This window comes from Bison bison, unplaced genomic scaffold (genome assembly GCF_000754665.1).
Source record: "Bison bison bison isolate TAMUID 2011002044 unplaced genomic scaffold, Bison_UMD1.0 scf7180017864279, whole genome shotgun sequence".
NCBI lineage: Eukaryota > Metazoa > Chordata > Mammalia > Artiodactyla > Bovidae > Bison > Bison bison.
In genome coordinates, this window is record NW_011494851.1 from 4,685,815 (window position 1) to 4,704,995 (window position 19,181).

At 36.1% G+C, this 19,181-nt stretch overlaps 1 protein-coding gene across 1 annotated transcript in view; it reads right to left on the reverse strand.

The window, feature by feature from the left end:
• LOC104995187 (transmembrane protease serine 11B-like) overlaps nt 1-5,794 on the reverse strand; it is a 15,242-nt gene extending 9,448 nt beyond the window's left edge. Inside the window, 5 exon segments of the mRNA XM_010848913.1 lie at nt 463-530; nt 610-725; nt 3,149-3,270; nt 4,655-4,700; nt 5,731-5,794. Of these exon segments, the coding sequence (XP_010847215.1) occupies nt 463-530; nt 610-725; nt 3,149-3,270; nt 4,655-4,700; nt 5,731-5,794 (416 nt within the window).
• Between the last annotated feature and the right edge of the window lie 13,387 nt (nt 5,795-19,181).

Here is a 19,181-nt window from a genome sequence, read left to right on the forward strand (position 1 = left end):
TTATTGATATTTCTCCCGGCAATCTTGATTCCAGCTTGTGTTTCTTCCAGTCCAGTGTTTCTCATGATGTACTCTGCATGTAAGTTAAATAAACAGGGTGACAATATATAGCCTTGACGTACTCCTTTTCCTATTTGGAACCAGTCTGTTGTTCCATGTCCAGTTCTAACTGTTGCTTCCTGACCTGCATACAAATTTCTCAAGAGGCAGATCAGGTGGTCTGGGATTCCCATCTCTTTCAGAATTTTCCACAGTTTATTGTGATCCACACAGTCAAAGGCTGGGGAACTCTTTAGTCCCTCTCTTTTTACCTTCTTTCTTCCCTTCTTTCCTCCCTTCCTTCCTTCTCTCTCTCTCTTCCTCTATCCCTGTTTCTTGCTGTTGATGTTATTTAAAGCTGAGGTGTATGTGATATATTATCTACTTCTCATTCCATAAGATCTTGAATGAATTTTTACTTACAGAAGTTTGATGACTTTTGAGTTTATATATTCTTTGTATACACTAGAATTTTGAAGTGCATCAGATATCTGTCAAGAGAAAAAACAAAAAAACTACCATGTATGTTTTAACCAAATTTATAATAAAATAAATAAACTTCTGACTTACCTTAATCTCAGTATCTTTGCTCAGATCTGTGCTGGCCTGTGAAACCGTTTTTTCACAATTATCATTGTATGTGATTCCAGAAATATCAAAATCACCTTGGTAATAGTAAGTCTTTTCTGTGAAATAAAGAAATACTTTAAAAACTTTAAAATAAACTTGACCTCAAGTCCCTCCATATCTTTATCTCAAAATTAATAATCAATACTGGGAAATTAACTTATCACCACTTGAATGAGAGATCCCCCTAGCCCTCAGCCAACTCTGATTACTCTCAGTATTAACAAAGACTGTATTAATTCGTAAATATTAATTCGTAAACCAGAATCCTAGAGTAAGCCCATCTTCCAAAATTGCTTCAAAAAATTTTACAACCAAGTTTGAGTGTCTAATTTTATTTCAAGAAGTCCAGTTCAACTAATTTAGATTTAGGTAATATAAGCTTGTCTAGCATTGAATCTGAAATGGTAGATAGCTGACCATGTAAAGAAACTCAAGAGTAAATTCTCATCCCACACACTTCCTGCTCAAGCCAGGATGACTGTAGTGCTCCATTTTGTATCACTTCTTTCCACTAAGTCAATGTTTCTTTTTAAAAAGTTACTTGTTAAAATGCAAACCATATTTTGGAAGACTAGCTAATTAAGCTACTGGTCCCCACTAACATACTGACAAGGCTTCTTCACGGGAGCCTGCTTCAGAAAACTCAGAGAGCTATCCATAAGGAAACTATGTGAATAAAGTTATTTTTTAATGAGTAGAGGTAGAAGTAGATAGAAAGATTCAGACTATGGAGACATGGTGGATAGACAAGGTAGGCAAGAGACTGTGAGCATCCACTATACTTCCAAAGGATAAGTTTTGAAATTTGATATTAAGATGGTTGGGTAAAAACAAAGGAGAAGAGGCTAGGTTGAAAAAGAACTGAAATTTTCACTGAATCAAGCAAAATATATCCACATTGCATTACTGCATAGGGTGATATATTTCAGAGGAATAAAATAGGAAAATCATGAAAAAGTATTGTTAGAATCATACGCTTAAAGTATTAAGATGTGGGTTTGTGCTCAACTATACTAAACAGCTTGTGATATCTAGGAAGTCACTTGACTTTCCTGAGCCTCAGTTTCCTGCATGTGAAAGTAGGGACAGTAGTAAAACCTGCCCTCCCAGGCTCAGATAATTAGTGTGAGGATCAAGTGGAGTAACACATGCCAAGTTTCTTTCAAAAACAACTAATCTCAAAAATATACAAGTTTCTTTAAAAAACAACTAATCTCAAAAATATACAAGCAACTCCTACAGCTCAATTCCAGAAAAATAAATGACCCAATCAAAAAATGGGCCAAAGAACTAAATAGACATTTCTCCAAAGAAGGCATACAGATGGCTAACAAACACATGAAAAGATGCCTATACCTGTGGTGGATTCATGTTGAGATATGGCAAAACCATTGCAATATTTTAAAGTTAAAAAATAAAATAAAAAATAAAAACATTAAATGGATATACAAATTTCAGGGTTTACTTTTCCTGAAAGATAAAAATAAAACAAGCTCTCTGGATGTAAACTTAATGAATGTTATTAAAAATAAGATCAAGTTAGTATGAGCATTCAGCCATTTAACCACTCTTGACTGTCCACTATTAGAAAAGCCATTAGTGGATTATCCACAGCTGCTTATCACTTACGTCATTCAAAAAAGTTTGTTTATATATTTGCTGCATCAAGTCTTAGTTGCAGCACATAAGATCTTCATTACCTCATGTGGGATCTTTCATCGTGGTACAGACTCTCTAGTTGTGGCACAAGGGCTCCAGAGCATGTGGGCTCATTAGTTTTGGCCCTGGACTTGGCTGTTCCACAGCATGTGGGATCTTAACCAGGGATCAAAATGCATCCCCTGCATTACAAGGCAGATTCTTCATCACTAGACCACCAGGGAAGTTCTTCAAATGGATCTTAACAACCAATATCAGAGCACAAGGATTGGCTCAGACGGTAAAGCATCTGCCTATAATACAGGAAACCCAGGTTTGATCCCTTGGTCGGGAAGATCCAATGGAGAAGGGAATGGGAACCCACTCCAATATTCTTGCCTGGAACATCCCATAGGCAGAGGAGCCTGGAGGGCTACAGTCCATGGGTTCGCAAATAGTCAGACACAATTGTGTGTGTAGATCTTAATAACCAATATCAGAAGGAACCAAAAAGAGTAGGGAATCTCTGAAGTTTGAGGTATATTTTTTACCAAAAGATACAAGTTAGCTACAAACCTATTCTACAAGCACCTTTATTGACAATGAATACTGGCATCACAGTATTGAGCATTTCAATCTTGCCCACACTCCCATAGCTGTTGATATAATTTATAGACTGGATCAAAGAGGCATCTGATTCAAAAAAATTGCAAACTTTGGTGTCAAATAGCATAAAATTAAGTTGAAATAAAATAGTAATTTGATGAGAAAGTTTCCATAAAGAAATTTAATATTCTTGTGTTTCTTGTCAATTTTTAAGAAAATGAGAGTCAATACTGACCAACTGCCAGAAAATGGACAAGGAGACCAATAGTTAATCCCAAAATTGCCACAACTCCAAGAAAAATAAGGATGGTTCTCCATAACGGCCAAGATCTTCTCTGAGAAGATACGCTGGTGTGTCTACCAAAAGAAGGAAGGTGACTTGAATCAGATGATGTGCTGTGTGTTGTGCTGAATCAGATGATAAATATTCTAAATTTACCTGTCAATACGATATTGTAAAGTTTAAAAATAAAATAAAATTAAACTAAAAAAAAAAAATTACCTGTCTCTCCTCCAACTCATACAACACAATTTATAGTTTATGCATCATATCTTTGTGTTAGCTTAAAACAAGAAGCCTCAAATGTGTAAGGAGGATAGACCCTAATGCTCACTCCAGTACTCTTGCCTGGAAAATTCCTGTGCAACTCCACCCAGTCTTAATTCCTCTCTGTACTGTTCTCAATTCTTAATCCTACCTCTTCCTTATATCTCTTTTGATGACTTGTTTATTAACACTACCCTATGCCAACATTGTGAAAGCACTTCAAAGAAACTCCCTACATTCCATACGTGCTTTTATACTGAAGTTCATTTGTATAATCTAATTTTCATAGAAAAATATTTCTTATATTAGATAAATCACACTTTAAAAGGAGCATATAATTAATGTGAACAATAATATTTATAACCTTATTAATATCTGAAAATATATGTCTGCTAATAAGTAGAAAAATTTACTATGATAGTCTCAAATTTGTTTTGGAATAGCCAATGTAACTTAAGCTGGTAGCTTAGTCTCTCTGAGACATGAATACTAGTTTGAGAGACTCAAGCACTATATAGCCTAAATTATGTACATAGTACAGAAAGTAGCTGGCATGGTTTCGATATAAAATAGTCACTATACTACAGTATATAAAATGCTTTTCTTTGAAGATCCCTTTTAGATGCTTGAAAATTCTAAAGAATACACAGTGTTGACTATAGAACTGGTATTGCTTTTTCCCTTTAATTGTGAATTTCTTCCTATCATAAATAATTGAGATTTTTTATATATAAAATATCACAGTTTATGATTTATTCAACCTCTCCTCTAGTATGATGTTTGCATTCTGAAATTGATTATTATTTTTAATAACAGCTGAAATCATTAAAATCATGTTCTAAATATCCAAAAAAGTCCATTCATGAAATAATTTACTCTCATCTATCAAGTATATATTTTAGCCATAATTTTTTAAAGGTAGAAATCTGAGTTCTTGAATGAATCTCTCATTTAACAAAGATAATAGGGTAAAAATTAATCTTCAATAAATTTAACCAACTCCATATGCTAAACTAAATTATACCTGACTCACTTTTGGACGGAACCTACTGCAAGGAAGAACTCATTGCTATTCTGGTATAATTCAACTATTTACCTTAATCAAATTATAATAATATTAAAAATGACGGTAACTACACTATCCACAATTTTAAAACATTTATCTCACAATAATTTATTTCCCACAGCCCATACCCAGTATCATATCCTAAATCAGACTTCGTTATAACAAATTCTGACACTGAATTAGCAGTTAAATTACAAAGCCTTAAAAACTGTAGTTCTCATTTACTAAAACTTCATTTCCAACCACTTGAATTGGATGGACCTGAGTTCTGTTAAATAGTGAAGAGTGTAAAACATAATTCCAATGCAAAATTCCCCAAATCTTATAAAGATACTTTTTTTTTTCCCATCGTTAAAGTTGTTCAGTCTTTTCCAACTCTTTGTGACCCCATGGACTATATACAGTCCATGGAATTCTCTAGGCCAGAATACCAGAGTGGGTAGCCTTTGCCATCTCAAGGGGATCTTCCCAACTCAGCGATCGAACCCAGGTCTCCCGGATTGCAAGAGGATTCTTTACCATCTGAGCCACATAGGGACAGGCTTATTAATAAGGAAGAAAGTATTAATAATTAATGATCAAATAAGTCAAAAAGCCTTCATCACCAACTTTCTTCCAGAACTCTAGGAAAGCCGAGTCTGGAAAGGAACTTATTTGGAAATGTATTACGTTTTGAGGGCCCTCTGCAGTTTAATTTAGAGTCTGTGTTGTAAAGTATATTATTCCAAAAATCTATAATGGCATTCAGGTTTTTAAAATATTTCTTTAAAAATTCATATTAGAAAACATGGTTTTCGTTACACCATTAGAGAACAAAAATGGTAGTATTCCTTTTTTTTTTTTTTGGCTGCACCTTGCAACATGTGATATCCTAGTTCCTTGACCAGCAATCAAACCTATGCCCCTGCACTAGAAATGTGGAATCTTAACCACTGAACCACCAGGGAAGTCCCAGTGGTATTCTTATGAATGATTATTTTTAAAATAGCAAATAAAATTTTGCTAAAATTTGATTAATATTTTCCAAATTTCTGAAAATTTCCCAGAGACTTTACAGGGCCTTTAGATATCAGAAACAGTAACATGGATCCAGAAATAAAAATCTAAATTATAAAAAGCAACTAATGAACAAAAAACTAGAAGCTACTCTGTAGCAACCTGTTAGCTTTTATAGACTTAATCTCCCAAATAAAATTCCATTTACCTGTACATAGTATTCTGGTTATTATGGTGGAGTCAGCAACAAAGATTGTGATGATGTTGACCATGATGACAATGATAATAGTGGTAATAAAAATAAGGGCTTTCTGGTGGAGCTTTTAAGATGATCAGAGTTTCCCAGGTTTATGTGTTACATTCAGTGTTGGTTGGTTCATTTTTATGGGCTGGGTGAAATAAAGAGAACAAATAAAGTGAAACTTGTCTGACTAGTGTCAACAACTGTCATATTTCTATGGTTTCAAGATAAGAGTCATCCAGGGAATGACAAGCTTCCTTGACTTGGCTATTTAGAAAAAACTAATAGCCTAATCTTTGGTCACTTAAAAGGTACACCTAAGAAATAGCTTTTTGGTGTATCAAGATAATTCTAACTCTGTGTTTGACCAGTTTCATCATTCTGGATTCTTCCTCCTCAACTGAAACCAGCTGTAATTAGGTAGAAGTTGCTGACAAAAGACTTTTCACAAGGTATTGATATTAACATAACTAATATCATCACCATTTTGATATAATGAATTCTATTTCATTGTTGTTTACATCTTCATTTCCCTAATTACCAGTGAAAATGATCATTGCTGCTGCTGCTAAGTCACTTCAGTAGTGTCCGACTCTGTATGACCTCATAGACGGCAGCCCACCAGGCTCCACCGTCCCTGGGATTCTCCAGGCAAGAACACTGGAGTGGGTTGCCATTTCCTTCTCCAATGCATGAAAGTGAAAAGGGAAAGTGAAGTCGTTCAGTCAAGTCCGACCTTCAGCGACCCCATGGACTGCAGCGTTCCAGGATCCTCCGTCCATGGGATTTTCCAGGCAGGAGTACTGGAGTGGGGTGCCATCATGATCATTATTTCACATATTTCACTTTTCAGCTATGCTACAGCCCCAGTCTTTGTGTTCTGACTCCTACAGCCTGTTATACTGTGGTTTTCTGCTTAATTTTTAGCTCCTCTACCTCACCTGGACTGGCCAGTGGTTTCTGGCAAGAAACTATATGTATGTAAATCTCACCCAGTATAGCCCCTTCTCTTCATTAGTTTTCTTTGAGACAGCTTTTAAATTTCACCCAGTATAGTCCGTTCTCTTCATTATTTTTCTTTGAGAGTTTTTGCCAGTTTTGGGTCACTCTGTATTACCTTCATATGGTTGTTATATTTTTCAAAGGTTTATAATTATGAATTCTAGAAAAGCTTGATAGAAGATATTTCTCCATTGCTGGAAGTGGAACAAGTCATTGGTGGTGTTCAAAAAACAGAATCTCTTAATTTTAGTTTAAAATTTGCCAATATTTCCTTTTAAGGTTAGTATTTTATGAGTATATATACATAGTTTGTTGAAGAATTCTTTGCCTTTCATAAAGATATACTTGCATGTTTTCTTCTGAAAACCTTAGTGTTACCATCTGCACTTAGATCAATAATTCACATTGCATTCCTTTGTGTGTATATTATGAAGAAGGAGTAAAGATGCATTTTTTCCATATGACTATTAATTGACCCCGCACATCTTACTGAAATCATGTGCATGCAATTCTCTATCCACTATCCTGCATTGTCACCTCTGTTATAAATCAAGTATTGATATAAATCAAATGGGGGTCTCTTTCTGAATTTTTTATAGTTAATTTTTTAGTGTACTCTATCACACTGCCTTAATTATTGAAGTTACATCATGTCATGTGTCGACTTAAAAACACACAACGTAAGAGCTGTCAGTTTAAGTTGTGTTCAAGGTCTTACTGAGGACTATAGCTTGGAGACAGCCACTGAGTTAGCTCTGAGGAAACTGCTCCAAAGAGATAGTGGAGAAAACCAGTTTGTATGATTTTTGGCTAGGAAATACATACAGTCAAGTATACATCTTAGTAAAACACTACTGCTAGTCACAAAAAACAAATATCTCAAGTCAATGATATTAATGCTTTTCAATGTATGGGAAGATTCAAGAGTCCAGGGTTATTCAAATTCCGCTGGAGATGTTTACCCAAGTGTCTAAGAGGCCTGTTTGTCCAAAGCACAATGGGCCTCATTCTTTATCATCTGTGATGGATTGCAATTTAATATTTCTAGAACAGAACTTTTTCTCTGTTCACACTTGATATATGGTATGTAAGCCCATATTATTTTTCTTTTCTCAAAATGGTCTTGGATATTTTTAGTCCATTATATTTCCTTATAAATTTTACATTGATTGATCAAGTTCCAAAAAGAAATCTCTAGACTTTTGTTGGTACAGTATTGAATCTATAGATCAAATGGGGAAGAATTAACTGAAGCTTCCAATCCATGAACTTGGTGATTTCTTCTATTTATTTCTATTTTTAAAAAATTTCTCTCAATAGTGTTTTATAAGTATCTGAATAGAAGGTTTATACATGTTTTCCTAGGTTCAGTCTCATGTATTTGTTTTTTTCTATTCCAGTGTAAATCGTTGTTGATGGTGGTATTGTTCAGTCACTAAGTCGTGTCCTACTCTTTGAGACTCCATGGACTGCTGCACACTGGACTTCCCTTTCACTATCTCCCAGAGTTTGCTCAAACTCATATCCATTGAGTTGGTGATGCCATCCAACCATCTCATCCTCTGTCATCCCCTTCTCCTTCTGCCCTCAATCTTTCCCAGCATCAGGTTCTTTTCCAATGAGTCAGTTCTTCACATCAGGTGGCCAAAGGATTGGAGCTTCAGTCCAGCATCAATCCTTCCAATGAGTATTCGGACTGATTTCCTTCAGGATTGACTAGCTTGATTTCCTTGCTGTTCAAGGGACTCTTTTTTTTTTCAATTTTATTTTATTTTATTATTTTTTAATTTTATTTTATTTTTAAACTTTACATAATTGTATTAGTTTTGCCAAATATCAAAATGAATTGAGAGTCTTCTTCAGCACAATAGTTCAAGAGCATCAATTCTTTGGCACTCAGCCCTCTTTATGGTCCAACTCTCATATCTGTACATGACCTCAGGAAAGTGATATTATTTGTAAATGGTACTATTCTTTAAATTTTATGTTATATTTATTGTTGGCATATATAAGTACAATTGTCTAGTATATTGACTTCATATTGAGAAACTTCATTTATTAATTTTATTTTTCTGTTTGTATAGTATTTTGGATTTTTAGCATATACCTACATCAGCAAATAAGTACAAATATTATTACTTCCTTTTCATTGCTTATATTTTTATTTTCTTTTAGCTGATTGGTTGTTTGATTACTTTTGCCATACATCATAGAATTCTAGTTACTGTTGAATAGAGTGGATGATAGCTGGCATCCTCTTGTTCCTACGTTTAGGGAATGTTTTTTGGTATTTCACCATTGAATAAGATAGTTACTATCATTTTATCAGATTAAAGAAGTTTCTTTTTGATTTTAGTTTGCTAATTTTTATAATAAATTAATTTTGAATTTGACCAAATGTTTTTTTCCATTTATTGAGATAATCATTTTCTATTTTTGTCTGATCAATATTATGAATTAATTGATATTTAAATGTCAAATCAAACTTATATTTCTATTACAATAACCCCCAACTGTATTGCAAATAAAATGTGATACATTTTATATTTTACTAGGTTTGATATCTTATTTTCTTTAGGAGTGTTGTATTCATGCTCCTGAAAGAGAATGACATAATTTTATTGTCTTTTAATGTCATTGTTAAGCTTTGTAATCAAGGTAATGTTGTTCTTATGAAACAGGTTGGAAAGCAATTATTTTATTGAAAATAAAATTCTAAATTTATACCAGGTGGAAAAATTCCTAGAAAAAATATTCAAGTCTCCAAAACTGATATAATCACCACTGTAAGAATTGCTACCTATCCTTCAGGAAAACAACTTTTTGGACTTTGCACAAACTTAAACTTTCTCTTTACATAATCACTGAGATTCAGAAAATTATTTGTTGAAGCAGCTATTAGAAATATAATCCACAACTCATATGTATGTTATATGACATTTACTGTCAGTTACCTTCTTAAAATAAGACAAAGATTTGAAGCTAATGTATATTACGTATTTATGTTAGATATCAATCATCTCATGTGCAGGCATGCATGTCAGTCACTTCAGTCGTATTCGACTTTCTGCAACTCTATGGACCATAACCCGACAGGCTCCTCTGTTCATGGGATTCTCCAGGCAAGAATGCTTGAGTGGTTTGCCATTTTCTCCTCCAGCGGATCTTCTCAAGCCAGGGATCAAACCCATGTCTCCTGGGTCTCCTGCATTACAGGAGTATTCTTTACCCACTGAGCCACCTGGGAAGCCCCAATCATCTCATATGCATCTCTTTTTTCTTTTGATTTTCTTCTAATATCAAAAGTAGCAACTTCAGAAGATGTGTTCCTTCAGCTTTCCTTGGATAAACAATGTTGCTTATGAAACAGTATGAACCTTTCTTCCATCCTAAACAAAGACTAAAATTTCAGTACTTATGCTATTTTTCTCCCTTTGGTCCCATAACTACAAAAGACCTCTCCAATGTAAAGGAAAAATATGTCATATTGTATTAATGGCTTTGTTGAATCACCATTCTCTAAATGAGTACCTTATAGAATATACATGTGTTCCAAAACATTCCCATAGACTGTGTGTTCCAGTTTCAATTCAATTATGAGGTCTCAGTGTTTTAACAAACTCAGATAAAAATTAATCAAGTGCTCCATAGCAGCTGGAATTATCCATCTTATGAGAGTACTTTCTCTTCCTGGGTTTATATTTTCCCCAAGTTGTATCATGATATTTGCATCCAAATACATTTCATTTCAAATTTTTCAAAATCTTTCAAACCCACCTTAAGATTTTCTATTCTACTGAATCTTCTGAAGTTACTCTGGCCCACATTAATTTTATTATTTTCTGTCATAATATTGCACATACTTTATAACAATTAATTATTATTTATTGTTCTATTTGTGCCATATTTATTTCCCCAAGAAGATGATAAGATTCTAAAGTGCAGAGTTTACATCTTATACTAATTTTTCATACACTCCAGTTTCTCAATAGGCACTTACAGTCTCATTGTCAGGAACAGGAAGCAAGCACCTCTTCTCCCTTCTTTTTATTGCTTGTTTATTCTTACATAGTGCTGTGTCGTGCTGAGTTGCTCAGTCATCTCGATTTGCGAACCAATGGACTGCAGCCCACCAGGCTCCTCTGTTCATGGGGATTCTCCAAGCAAGAATACTGGAGAGGGTTCCTTTGCCTTCCTCCAGGGGATCTTCCCAACCTAGAAATTAAACCGGGTCTCCTGCATTGCAGGCAGATTCTTTACCAGCTGAGCCACCAGGGAATTCCTACATGCTATTTGGTTCTTATTTGTACTATTTTTTTTCTTTTTTTAATTTTATTTTATTTTTAAACTTTACAATATTGTATTAGTTTTGCCAAACATCAAAATGAATCCACCACAGGTATACCCGTGCTCCCCATCCTGAACCCTCCTCCCTCCTCCCTCCCCATACCCTCCCTCTGGGTCGTCCCAGTGCACCAGCCCCAAGCATCCAGTATCGTGCATTTTTATTTTGCATTTGCAATATTTTGGTTTAGCTTGTCTGAAGAGCTACTAGCAGCCTTTTAAAGGGCACTGTTTCTTAATAAGCATACTTCTCACAGGACTTAGTTTTCAAAATAGCAAAACTGGAAGCTCAGTTTTACCAATAGTTCATCATGATCAAGCTCTAGGGAATTATTTGATATTTATCAAACTCATGACATTGTTTTTGACCAAGATGTCATGTAGTGAACTTATAATGGGAGCTGCAAGATTCTCTATCTCTAGAATGCATGCGTCCATAACTAGGATATTACTTTCATATTCTCAAGGAATCTGGATAACCTAGTTTATAGGTCTGTTACTCAAATGATGTGTGTGTATCAAATCCAAATATTTTGATACTAGACTGCCTACCCACTTCCTATAAATTCTCTAGATTAAAACACCATTTTTTGTGCATTGGTAATTTTTGTTACTAAAAGTATAACTTCATTATATAATTTATTCCTACTAAAGAAAGGCTGAAGGAAGATTGACATTCTTTGCCAACCCTTGTAACATAGTGAACCGAAGTCTAATACTCAATAAAAAGATAGATTATAAGAGACCAAATTGCTGTTTGATGAGTTTTGGTCTTTTGTAAGATGAATTACATTCCTAAGTATTAACAGTACTTACAAATGAAACTATGTGTAGTGTTATAGCTAATGTTTATGAGATTTTGATGACTCATAAAATGAGAGGAGTCCAAGAGTGGAGATAATATAGTTTATTTTTTAACTGAGAAAAGTTATTAGTGAAAATCCTTTGCCACTAAATCAGAAAAAATTTTGGGTTAAAAAAAGTGGATAAATTACTAAACGTATTGCTTGGGCAAACATAAAATTGGAAGCAGTCATTATTTGAAGCCTATGTTGATTCACTTAAAATAAACATTGTCATTAACTTTATACCACTTTAGAGTAGGAGATTCAGTTCAGTTCAGTTCAGTCGCTCAGTCGTGTCCAACTCTTTGTGACCCTATGAATTGCAGCACGCCAGGCCTCCCTGTCCATCACCATCTCCCGGAGTTCACTCAAACTCATGTCCATCGAGTCAGTGATGCCATCCAGCCATCTCATCCTCTGTCGTCCCCTTTTCCTCCTACCCCCAATCCCTCCCAGCGTCAGAGTCTTTTCCAATGAGTCAACTCTTCGCATGAGGTGGCCAAAGTACTGGAGTTTCAGCTTTAGCATCATTCCTTCCAAAGAAATCCCAGGGCTGATCTCCTTCAGAATGGACTGGTTGGATCTTGCAGTCCAAGGGACTCTCAAGAGTCTTCTCCAACACCACAGTTCAAAAGCATCAATTCTTCAGCGCTCAGCTTTCTTCACAGTCCAATTCCTACATCCGTACATGACCACAGGAAAAACCATAGCCTTGACTAGATGGACCTTTGTTGGCAAAGTAATGTCTCTGCTTTTGAATATACTATCTATGTTGGTCATAACTTTCCTTCCAAGGAATAAGCATCTTTTAATTTCATGGCTGCAATCACCATCTGCAGTCATTTTGGAGCCCCCAAAAATAAAGTCTGACACTGTTTCCACTGTTTCCCCATCTATTTCCCATGAACTGATGGGACCAGATGCCATGATCTTAGTTTTCTGAATGCTGAGATTTAAGCCAACTTTTTCACTCTCCACTTTCACTTTCATCAGGAGGCTTTTAGTCCCTCTTCACTTTCTGCCATAAGGGTGGTGTCATCTGCATATCTGAGGTTATTGATATTTCTCCCGTCAGTCTTGATTCCAACTTGTGCTTCTTCCAGCCCAGCGTTTCTCATGATGTACTCTGCATAGAAGTTAAATAAGCAGGGTGACAATATATAGCCTTGACGTACTCCTTTTCCTATTTGGAACCAGTCTGTTGTTCCATGTCCAGTTCTGACTATTGCCTCCTGACCTGCATATAGGTTTCTCAAGAGGCAGGTCAGGTGGTCTGGTATTCCCATCTCTTGAAGAATTTTCCTGAGTTTATTGTGATCCACACAGTCAAAGGCTTTGGCATAGTCAATAAAGCAGAAATAGATGTTTTTCTGGAACTGCCCCTGACCTTGGACATGGGGTAGCTCCTCTCGGCCTCTGAGTAGGAGATTAGGGCAATGTGGTAGACAGAGTTACTTAGAATTCTTACTGTCTTCATCATCACCTTAAGAATTATTATCATTATTAATATAGCAAAAATAATAGCTATCATTCATTGAAGGTACACTAGTAGCCTTACTTTTTTATTTTCCAATGTCTCTATATACCTATTTCATATTAATTTTTTCAACAATAAATGGGGTACCTTGGTGACTCAGTGGTAAAGAATCCACCTGCCAATGCAGGAGACATAGGTTTGATCCCTGGGTTGAGAAGATCCCCTGGAGGAAATGGCAACTCATTCCAGTATTCTTGCTTGGGAAATCCCAAGGACAGAGGAACCTGGAGGGCAGTCCATTATGTTGCAAGAGTCGGACACAATTTAGTGATTAAACATGAGGTAAATATTGTCACTCCCACTTTACAAATGAGGAAATTGAACTTCAAAGAGTTTGTAACTTATCAAAATATACCTAGATAGTGAGTAGTAAAAAACAAGATTAATTTTTTTTAAATGCGTGGGACTGGTATTTCCTAAGATGATGGACTAAGGAAATGAGACCAACATTCCTGAAAATTATAGAAGGAAAAATGGGTAAAATAGTTAAGAACTCTGCTGACGACATCATAAAGCTAACAAAATAAAAATTCCAAGGCCAAGATCTTGGTGAAGATAAACTCAAAGAAGTAAATTAGCCTGCCATTTGGAGCTGCTATTTCTGAAAAAGGATGCTAAAGTTGAGAAGGGCATCTAATAGTATCAGGGCAACAGTGTCAAAAATTGGAATCCAGGGTCCGCACTGAGTAAGGGTGGTTGTTAAACCCACCACGCTTTGAGGTGGGCTCATGAAAGGCAATTTGCTAAGTGTGACTATATGCCCAATATCTGGATTGGATATCTCTTTGAAAGAAAACCAATGATACTGGATCCCTACATGGCATTCCACTATTGGAGGATCATAGATCTCAATGCAAAATAATAAATCTTTTAGAAAATAATTTAGGAAATAATCTTCATGATTGTGAAGATAGCAACATCTTCACACAATAAAAAGGTATTACCACAGAAACCATACTTTGTGATATTCTCATGTAATAAAACATTCTACAGCACTTTAAGTAAAAGAACTTCAGATACATGCATCAACATAAATGATTTTCACAAATGAGAGTCACAATATATACTATACAATTTCACTTCTGTAATATTCAAACACTGTTAGATGTAGGGTGTTGAGTTATAAGTCCAGGATACTGTTCTCTGGGATGCTAGCAGTGTACTATTTTTTGTCTAGATGGTAATCACATGTCTGCTTACCTCGTGACAATTTATTGATCTGTACATTTGTCTTCTGTGTTCTTTTCTATATTATACTTCCCCACAAAACTTCTGAAAAACTAATATATAAGCTATTAGAGAGGGAATTATTTCTGTATGAAAGCAAAATAAAGAGCCTGCCAACAACATGTACTGAAAAGTTACTGCAAGGTGCTATGAAAGTAGATACAAAAGATACAGAAAAGAATGCATCTGTGATCTATAGGGATTACACATGATAAGATAAATTAAACTATATGTGAACCAATACCAGAATATTGTTATAGTAACTACATGACTTTTTCCAAGAAAGCTGATGGGTCCAAGAGATACACATTTCAGTGCATTCCATTTTCATAAAAAGAAAGTGAGTACTCATTATTCATATAGCTAAACGTGTAATCCCCTGGGGTAGCAAATGGCAACCTGCTCCAGTATTCTTGTTTGGAAAATCCCATAGACAGATGAGTGAGCCTGGTGGGCTATAGTCCATGGGGTTGCAAAAAGCTGGACACAACTGATATGCATGCATAAACATGTAAAATTTTAAATACATAGTTGGTTGTCAAACTTCTACTCTTAAATCTTTATAGTCATAAATGCAAATATATTTATTTGATACATGAGATTTTGTTTATGCAATTAAGCATTTCAAATTTAGCATTAGCAAATACTTCCTAAATTCTGGGGCAAGAACTACTAAACTCATAGATATTTCATATTTTATTATGGTTCGCAAAATATTTTCAGCTTCCTGAAGATACTAATATTTTTACCACTTCACATGAGGTTTTTTGGGGGGGAGCACAATCACAAATAGAATGGAATTCTCTTCTTTTATCATGTTTTTAAAATACAAATATCCCAATTGTCCTCATGGAATTCCTTCACGTGGACCAGCAGATTTTCTCTCTTGACTGAAATTCTGATTTGCAGATTAGTAACACCATCTGAAGTTCTACCTACATATATTTCTGTGGGAAGAAAAGTCCATTTAAAAAATATTTCTATTTTATATTGTACTATAGTTGATTTATAATGTTGTGTTAGTTTCAGGTGTACAGAAAAGTGATTCAGTTATCCATACACATATATCTATTCCTTTTCCATTTAGATTATTACAGAATACAGAGTTTCCTGGGCTATATAGTAGGTCCTTGTTGGTTATCTATTTTCAGTATAGTAGAGAATATATGTCCGGAGAAGGCAATGGCAACCCACTCCAGTACTCTTGCCTGGAAAATCCCATGGATGGAGGAGTCTGGTAGGCTGTAGTCCATGGGGTCGCTAAGAGTCGGACACGACTGAGCGACTTCACTTTCACTTTTCACTTCATGCATTGGAGAAGGAAATGGCAACCCACTCCAGTGTTCTTGCCTGGAGAATCCCAGGGACGGGGGAGCCTGGTGGGCTGCCGCCTATGGGGTCGCACAGAATCGGACACGACTGAAGCGACTTAGCAACAGCAGCAGCAGCAGCAGCAGAGTATATATGTCAATTCTGAAATCCCAGTTTATTCCTCCTCCCCACCTTTCCCCTTTGGTAATCATAAATTTATTTTCTTAGTCTGTGAGTCTGCTTCTGTTTTGTAAATAAGTTCATTAGTATCTTTTTTTTTTTTTTTTAGATTCTCCATGTAAGTGATAGCATATGATATTTATCTTTTTCTGTCTGACTTACTTCACTTAGTATAATAACTTCCAGGTCCATTCATGTTGCTGCAAATGTCATTATTTCATTCTTTTTAATGGCTGGGTAGTATTCCATTGTATATATGTACATCTTCTTTCCCATTCATTTGTCAGTGGACATTTAGGTTGCTTCCATGGCTTGGCTACTGTAAACAGTGCTGCAATGAACAGTGTGATGCATACACCCTTGCAAACCATAGTTTTTCTCTGACTGTATGCCCAGGAGTGGGATTGCTGGATCGTATTGTGGTTCTATTTTTAGTTTTTTAAGAAAGCCCCACAATATTCTCCATAGTGGCTGTACCAATTTGCATTCCACCAACAGTACTTCCAATAACTTAGGAGTTTCCCTTTTCTCCACACACTCTCCAGCATTTATTGTTTGTTGACATTTTGATGATAGCCATTCTGACTGGTGTAAGGTGCCTCATTGTAGTTTTAATTTGCATTTCTCTAATAATTAGCTATGTTGAGCATCTTTTCACTTGCCTCTTGGCTCTCTGTATGTCTTCTTTGAAGAAATGTTTATTTCAGTTCAAAAAGTCCATTAGTAATGGCACATTGTATGCAATTTATTTAATAACATCTTCACATTTATTTTCAAATGTAGAATTACTTTTTTAGTGTTAATTGTATTAATAATGTTGTACATTAAACCTGCTGCTGCTGCTGCTAAGTCACTTCAGTCGTGTCCGACTCTGTGCAACCCCATAGATGGCATCCCACCAGGCTCCCCGTCCCTGGAATTCTCCAGGCAAGAACACTGGAGTGGGTTGCCATTTCCCTCTCCAATGCATGAAAGTGAAAGTGAAATCGTTCAGTCATGTCCGACTCTTAGCGACCCCATGAACTGCAGCCTACCAGGCTCCTCCATCCATGGGATTTTCCAGGCAAGAGTACTGGAGTGGGGTGCCATTGCCTTCTCTGACATTAAACCTAGTACTTATTTATTTTATAACTGACAATCTTGATCTTGAATTTTTCAGCCTCAAGAACCACAAGAAACAAATTTCTGTTAGTTTTAAGTCACCCAGTCCATGGTATGACTGCTTCTTTTTGCAGAAAGAAATCTGAACATCACCAATATTTGTCAATTTACACTACCAGAAGTGCTAGAACTAATAAGAGAAATATTCTAGACTTAGTAAACATCATTGCTGCACTTGCTTTCTGCTAAAATCTATTTCTTTGAAAATGTTTTGTGAATTTATTGAATGTCACAAAATTTGATTATTAAATTCCCTATGTTTACATAAAAGGATATTAATATAATAACCCTATTAAGATATAACCTTATTGTATTTGAACATACAATTGGCCAGGCAAAGTTTCTAAGTGGCCAGTAAGTGCGTAGGATGGTACAGCAGGAACAGTGGTAAATGTAAAGTTTGTACACAAAGGAAGTTAGGGTTGACAATTGATGCATGTCTGCATAATACTTTAAGATTGAGAAAAAAATGGAATGGTACAAACAATGAACAATTACGTTCATGCAAAGACCTACACATCCACATACAAATATTGAAGTATCTTTATTCATAGTAGCCAAAAACTATAAACAATTCAAATGCCCTTCAATGTATGAATGGTTAAACAAATTGCAGTGTACTCATAGTGTGAAACACACACAACAATAAAGTAAGAATGAACTGTCATGTGTGGGCACGACACATGCAATTTTAATTGATCTTAACCTAGATAGCATATTGAAAAGCAGAGACATTACTTTGCCAACAAAGGTCCGTCTAGTCAAGGCTATGGTTTTTCCAGTGGTCATGTATGGATGTGAGAGTTGGACTGTGAAGAAAGCTGAGCGCTGAAGAATTGCTGGTTTTGAACTGTGGTGTTGGAGAAGACTCTTGAGAGTCCCTTGGACTGCAAGGAGATCCAACCAGTCCCTCCTAAAGGAGATCAGTCCTGGGTGTTCTTTGGAAGGACTGATGCTAAAGCTGAAACTTCAGTACTTTGGCCACCTCATGCGAAGAGTTGACTCATTGGAAAAGACTCTGATGCTGGGAGGGATTGGGGAAGGAGGAAAAGGGAACGACAAAGGATGAGATGGCTGGATGGCATCACCGACTCGATGGACATGGGTTTGAGAGAACTCCGGGAGATAGTGATGTACAGGGAGGCCTGGTGTGCTGCAATTCATGGGGTTGCAAAGAGTCGCAAAGAGTCGGACATGACTGAGCGACTGAACTGTGAATTGAACTGTAAAGGAATTATGCTAAGTCAAGAGACCAACCTCCAAAGTAGACATATTGTATGATCCCAGTTATTAATATATACCATTATTAGACAAAATTATATAGATGGAGAACAGATTGATGTTTGTCAGGGATTACAGACTGGGAATGGGGATGGGGATGATACCAGATGGCTGTGCATAGCATGAGGGATCCTTTGACCAAACTATTCTTCATTGTGACTTGGTTCAGTTCAGTTCAGTTCAGTTCAGTCTTTCAGTCGTGTCTGACTCTTTGCAACCCCATGAATCGCAGCACGCCAGGCCTCCTTGTCCATCACCATCTCCCAGAGTTCACTCAAACTCACATCCGTCGACTTGGTGATGCCATCCAGCCATCTCATCCTCTGTCGTCCCCTTCTCCTACTGCCCCCAAACCCTCCCAGCTTATTTAACTTATATGACTTTCCAATAAGTCAACTCTTCGTATGGGGTGGCCAAAGTATTGGAGTTTCAGCTTTGGCATCATTCCTTCCAAAGAACACCCAGGGCTGATCTCCTTTAGAATGGACTGGTTGGATCTCCTTGCAGTCCAAGGGACTCTCAAGAGTCTT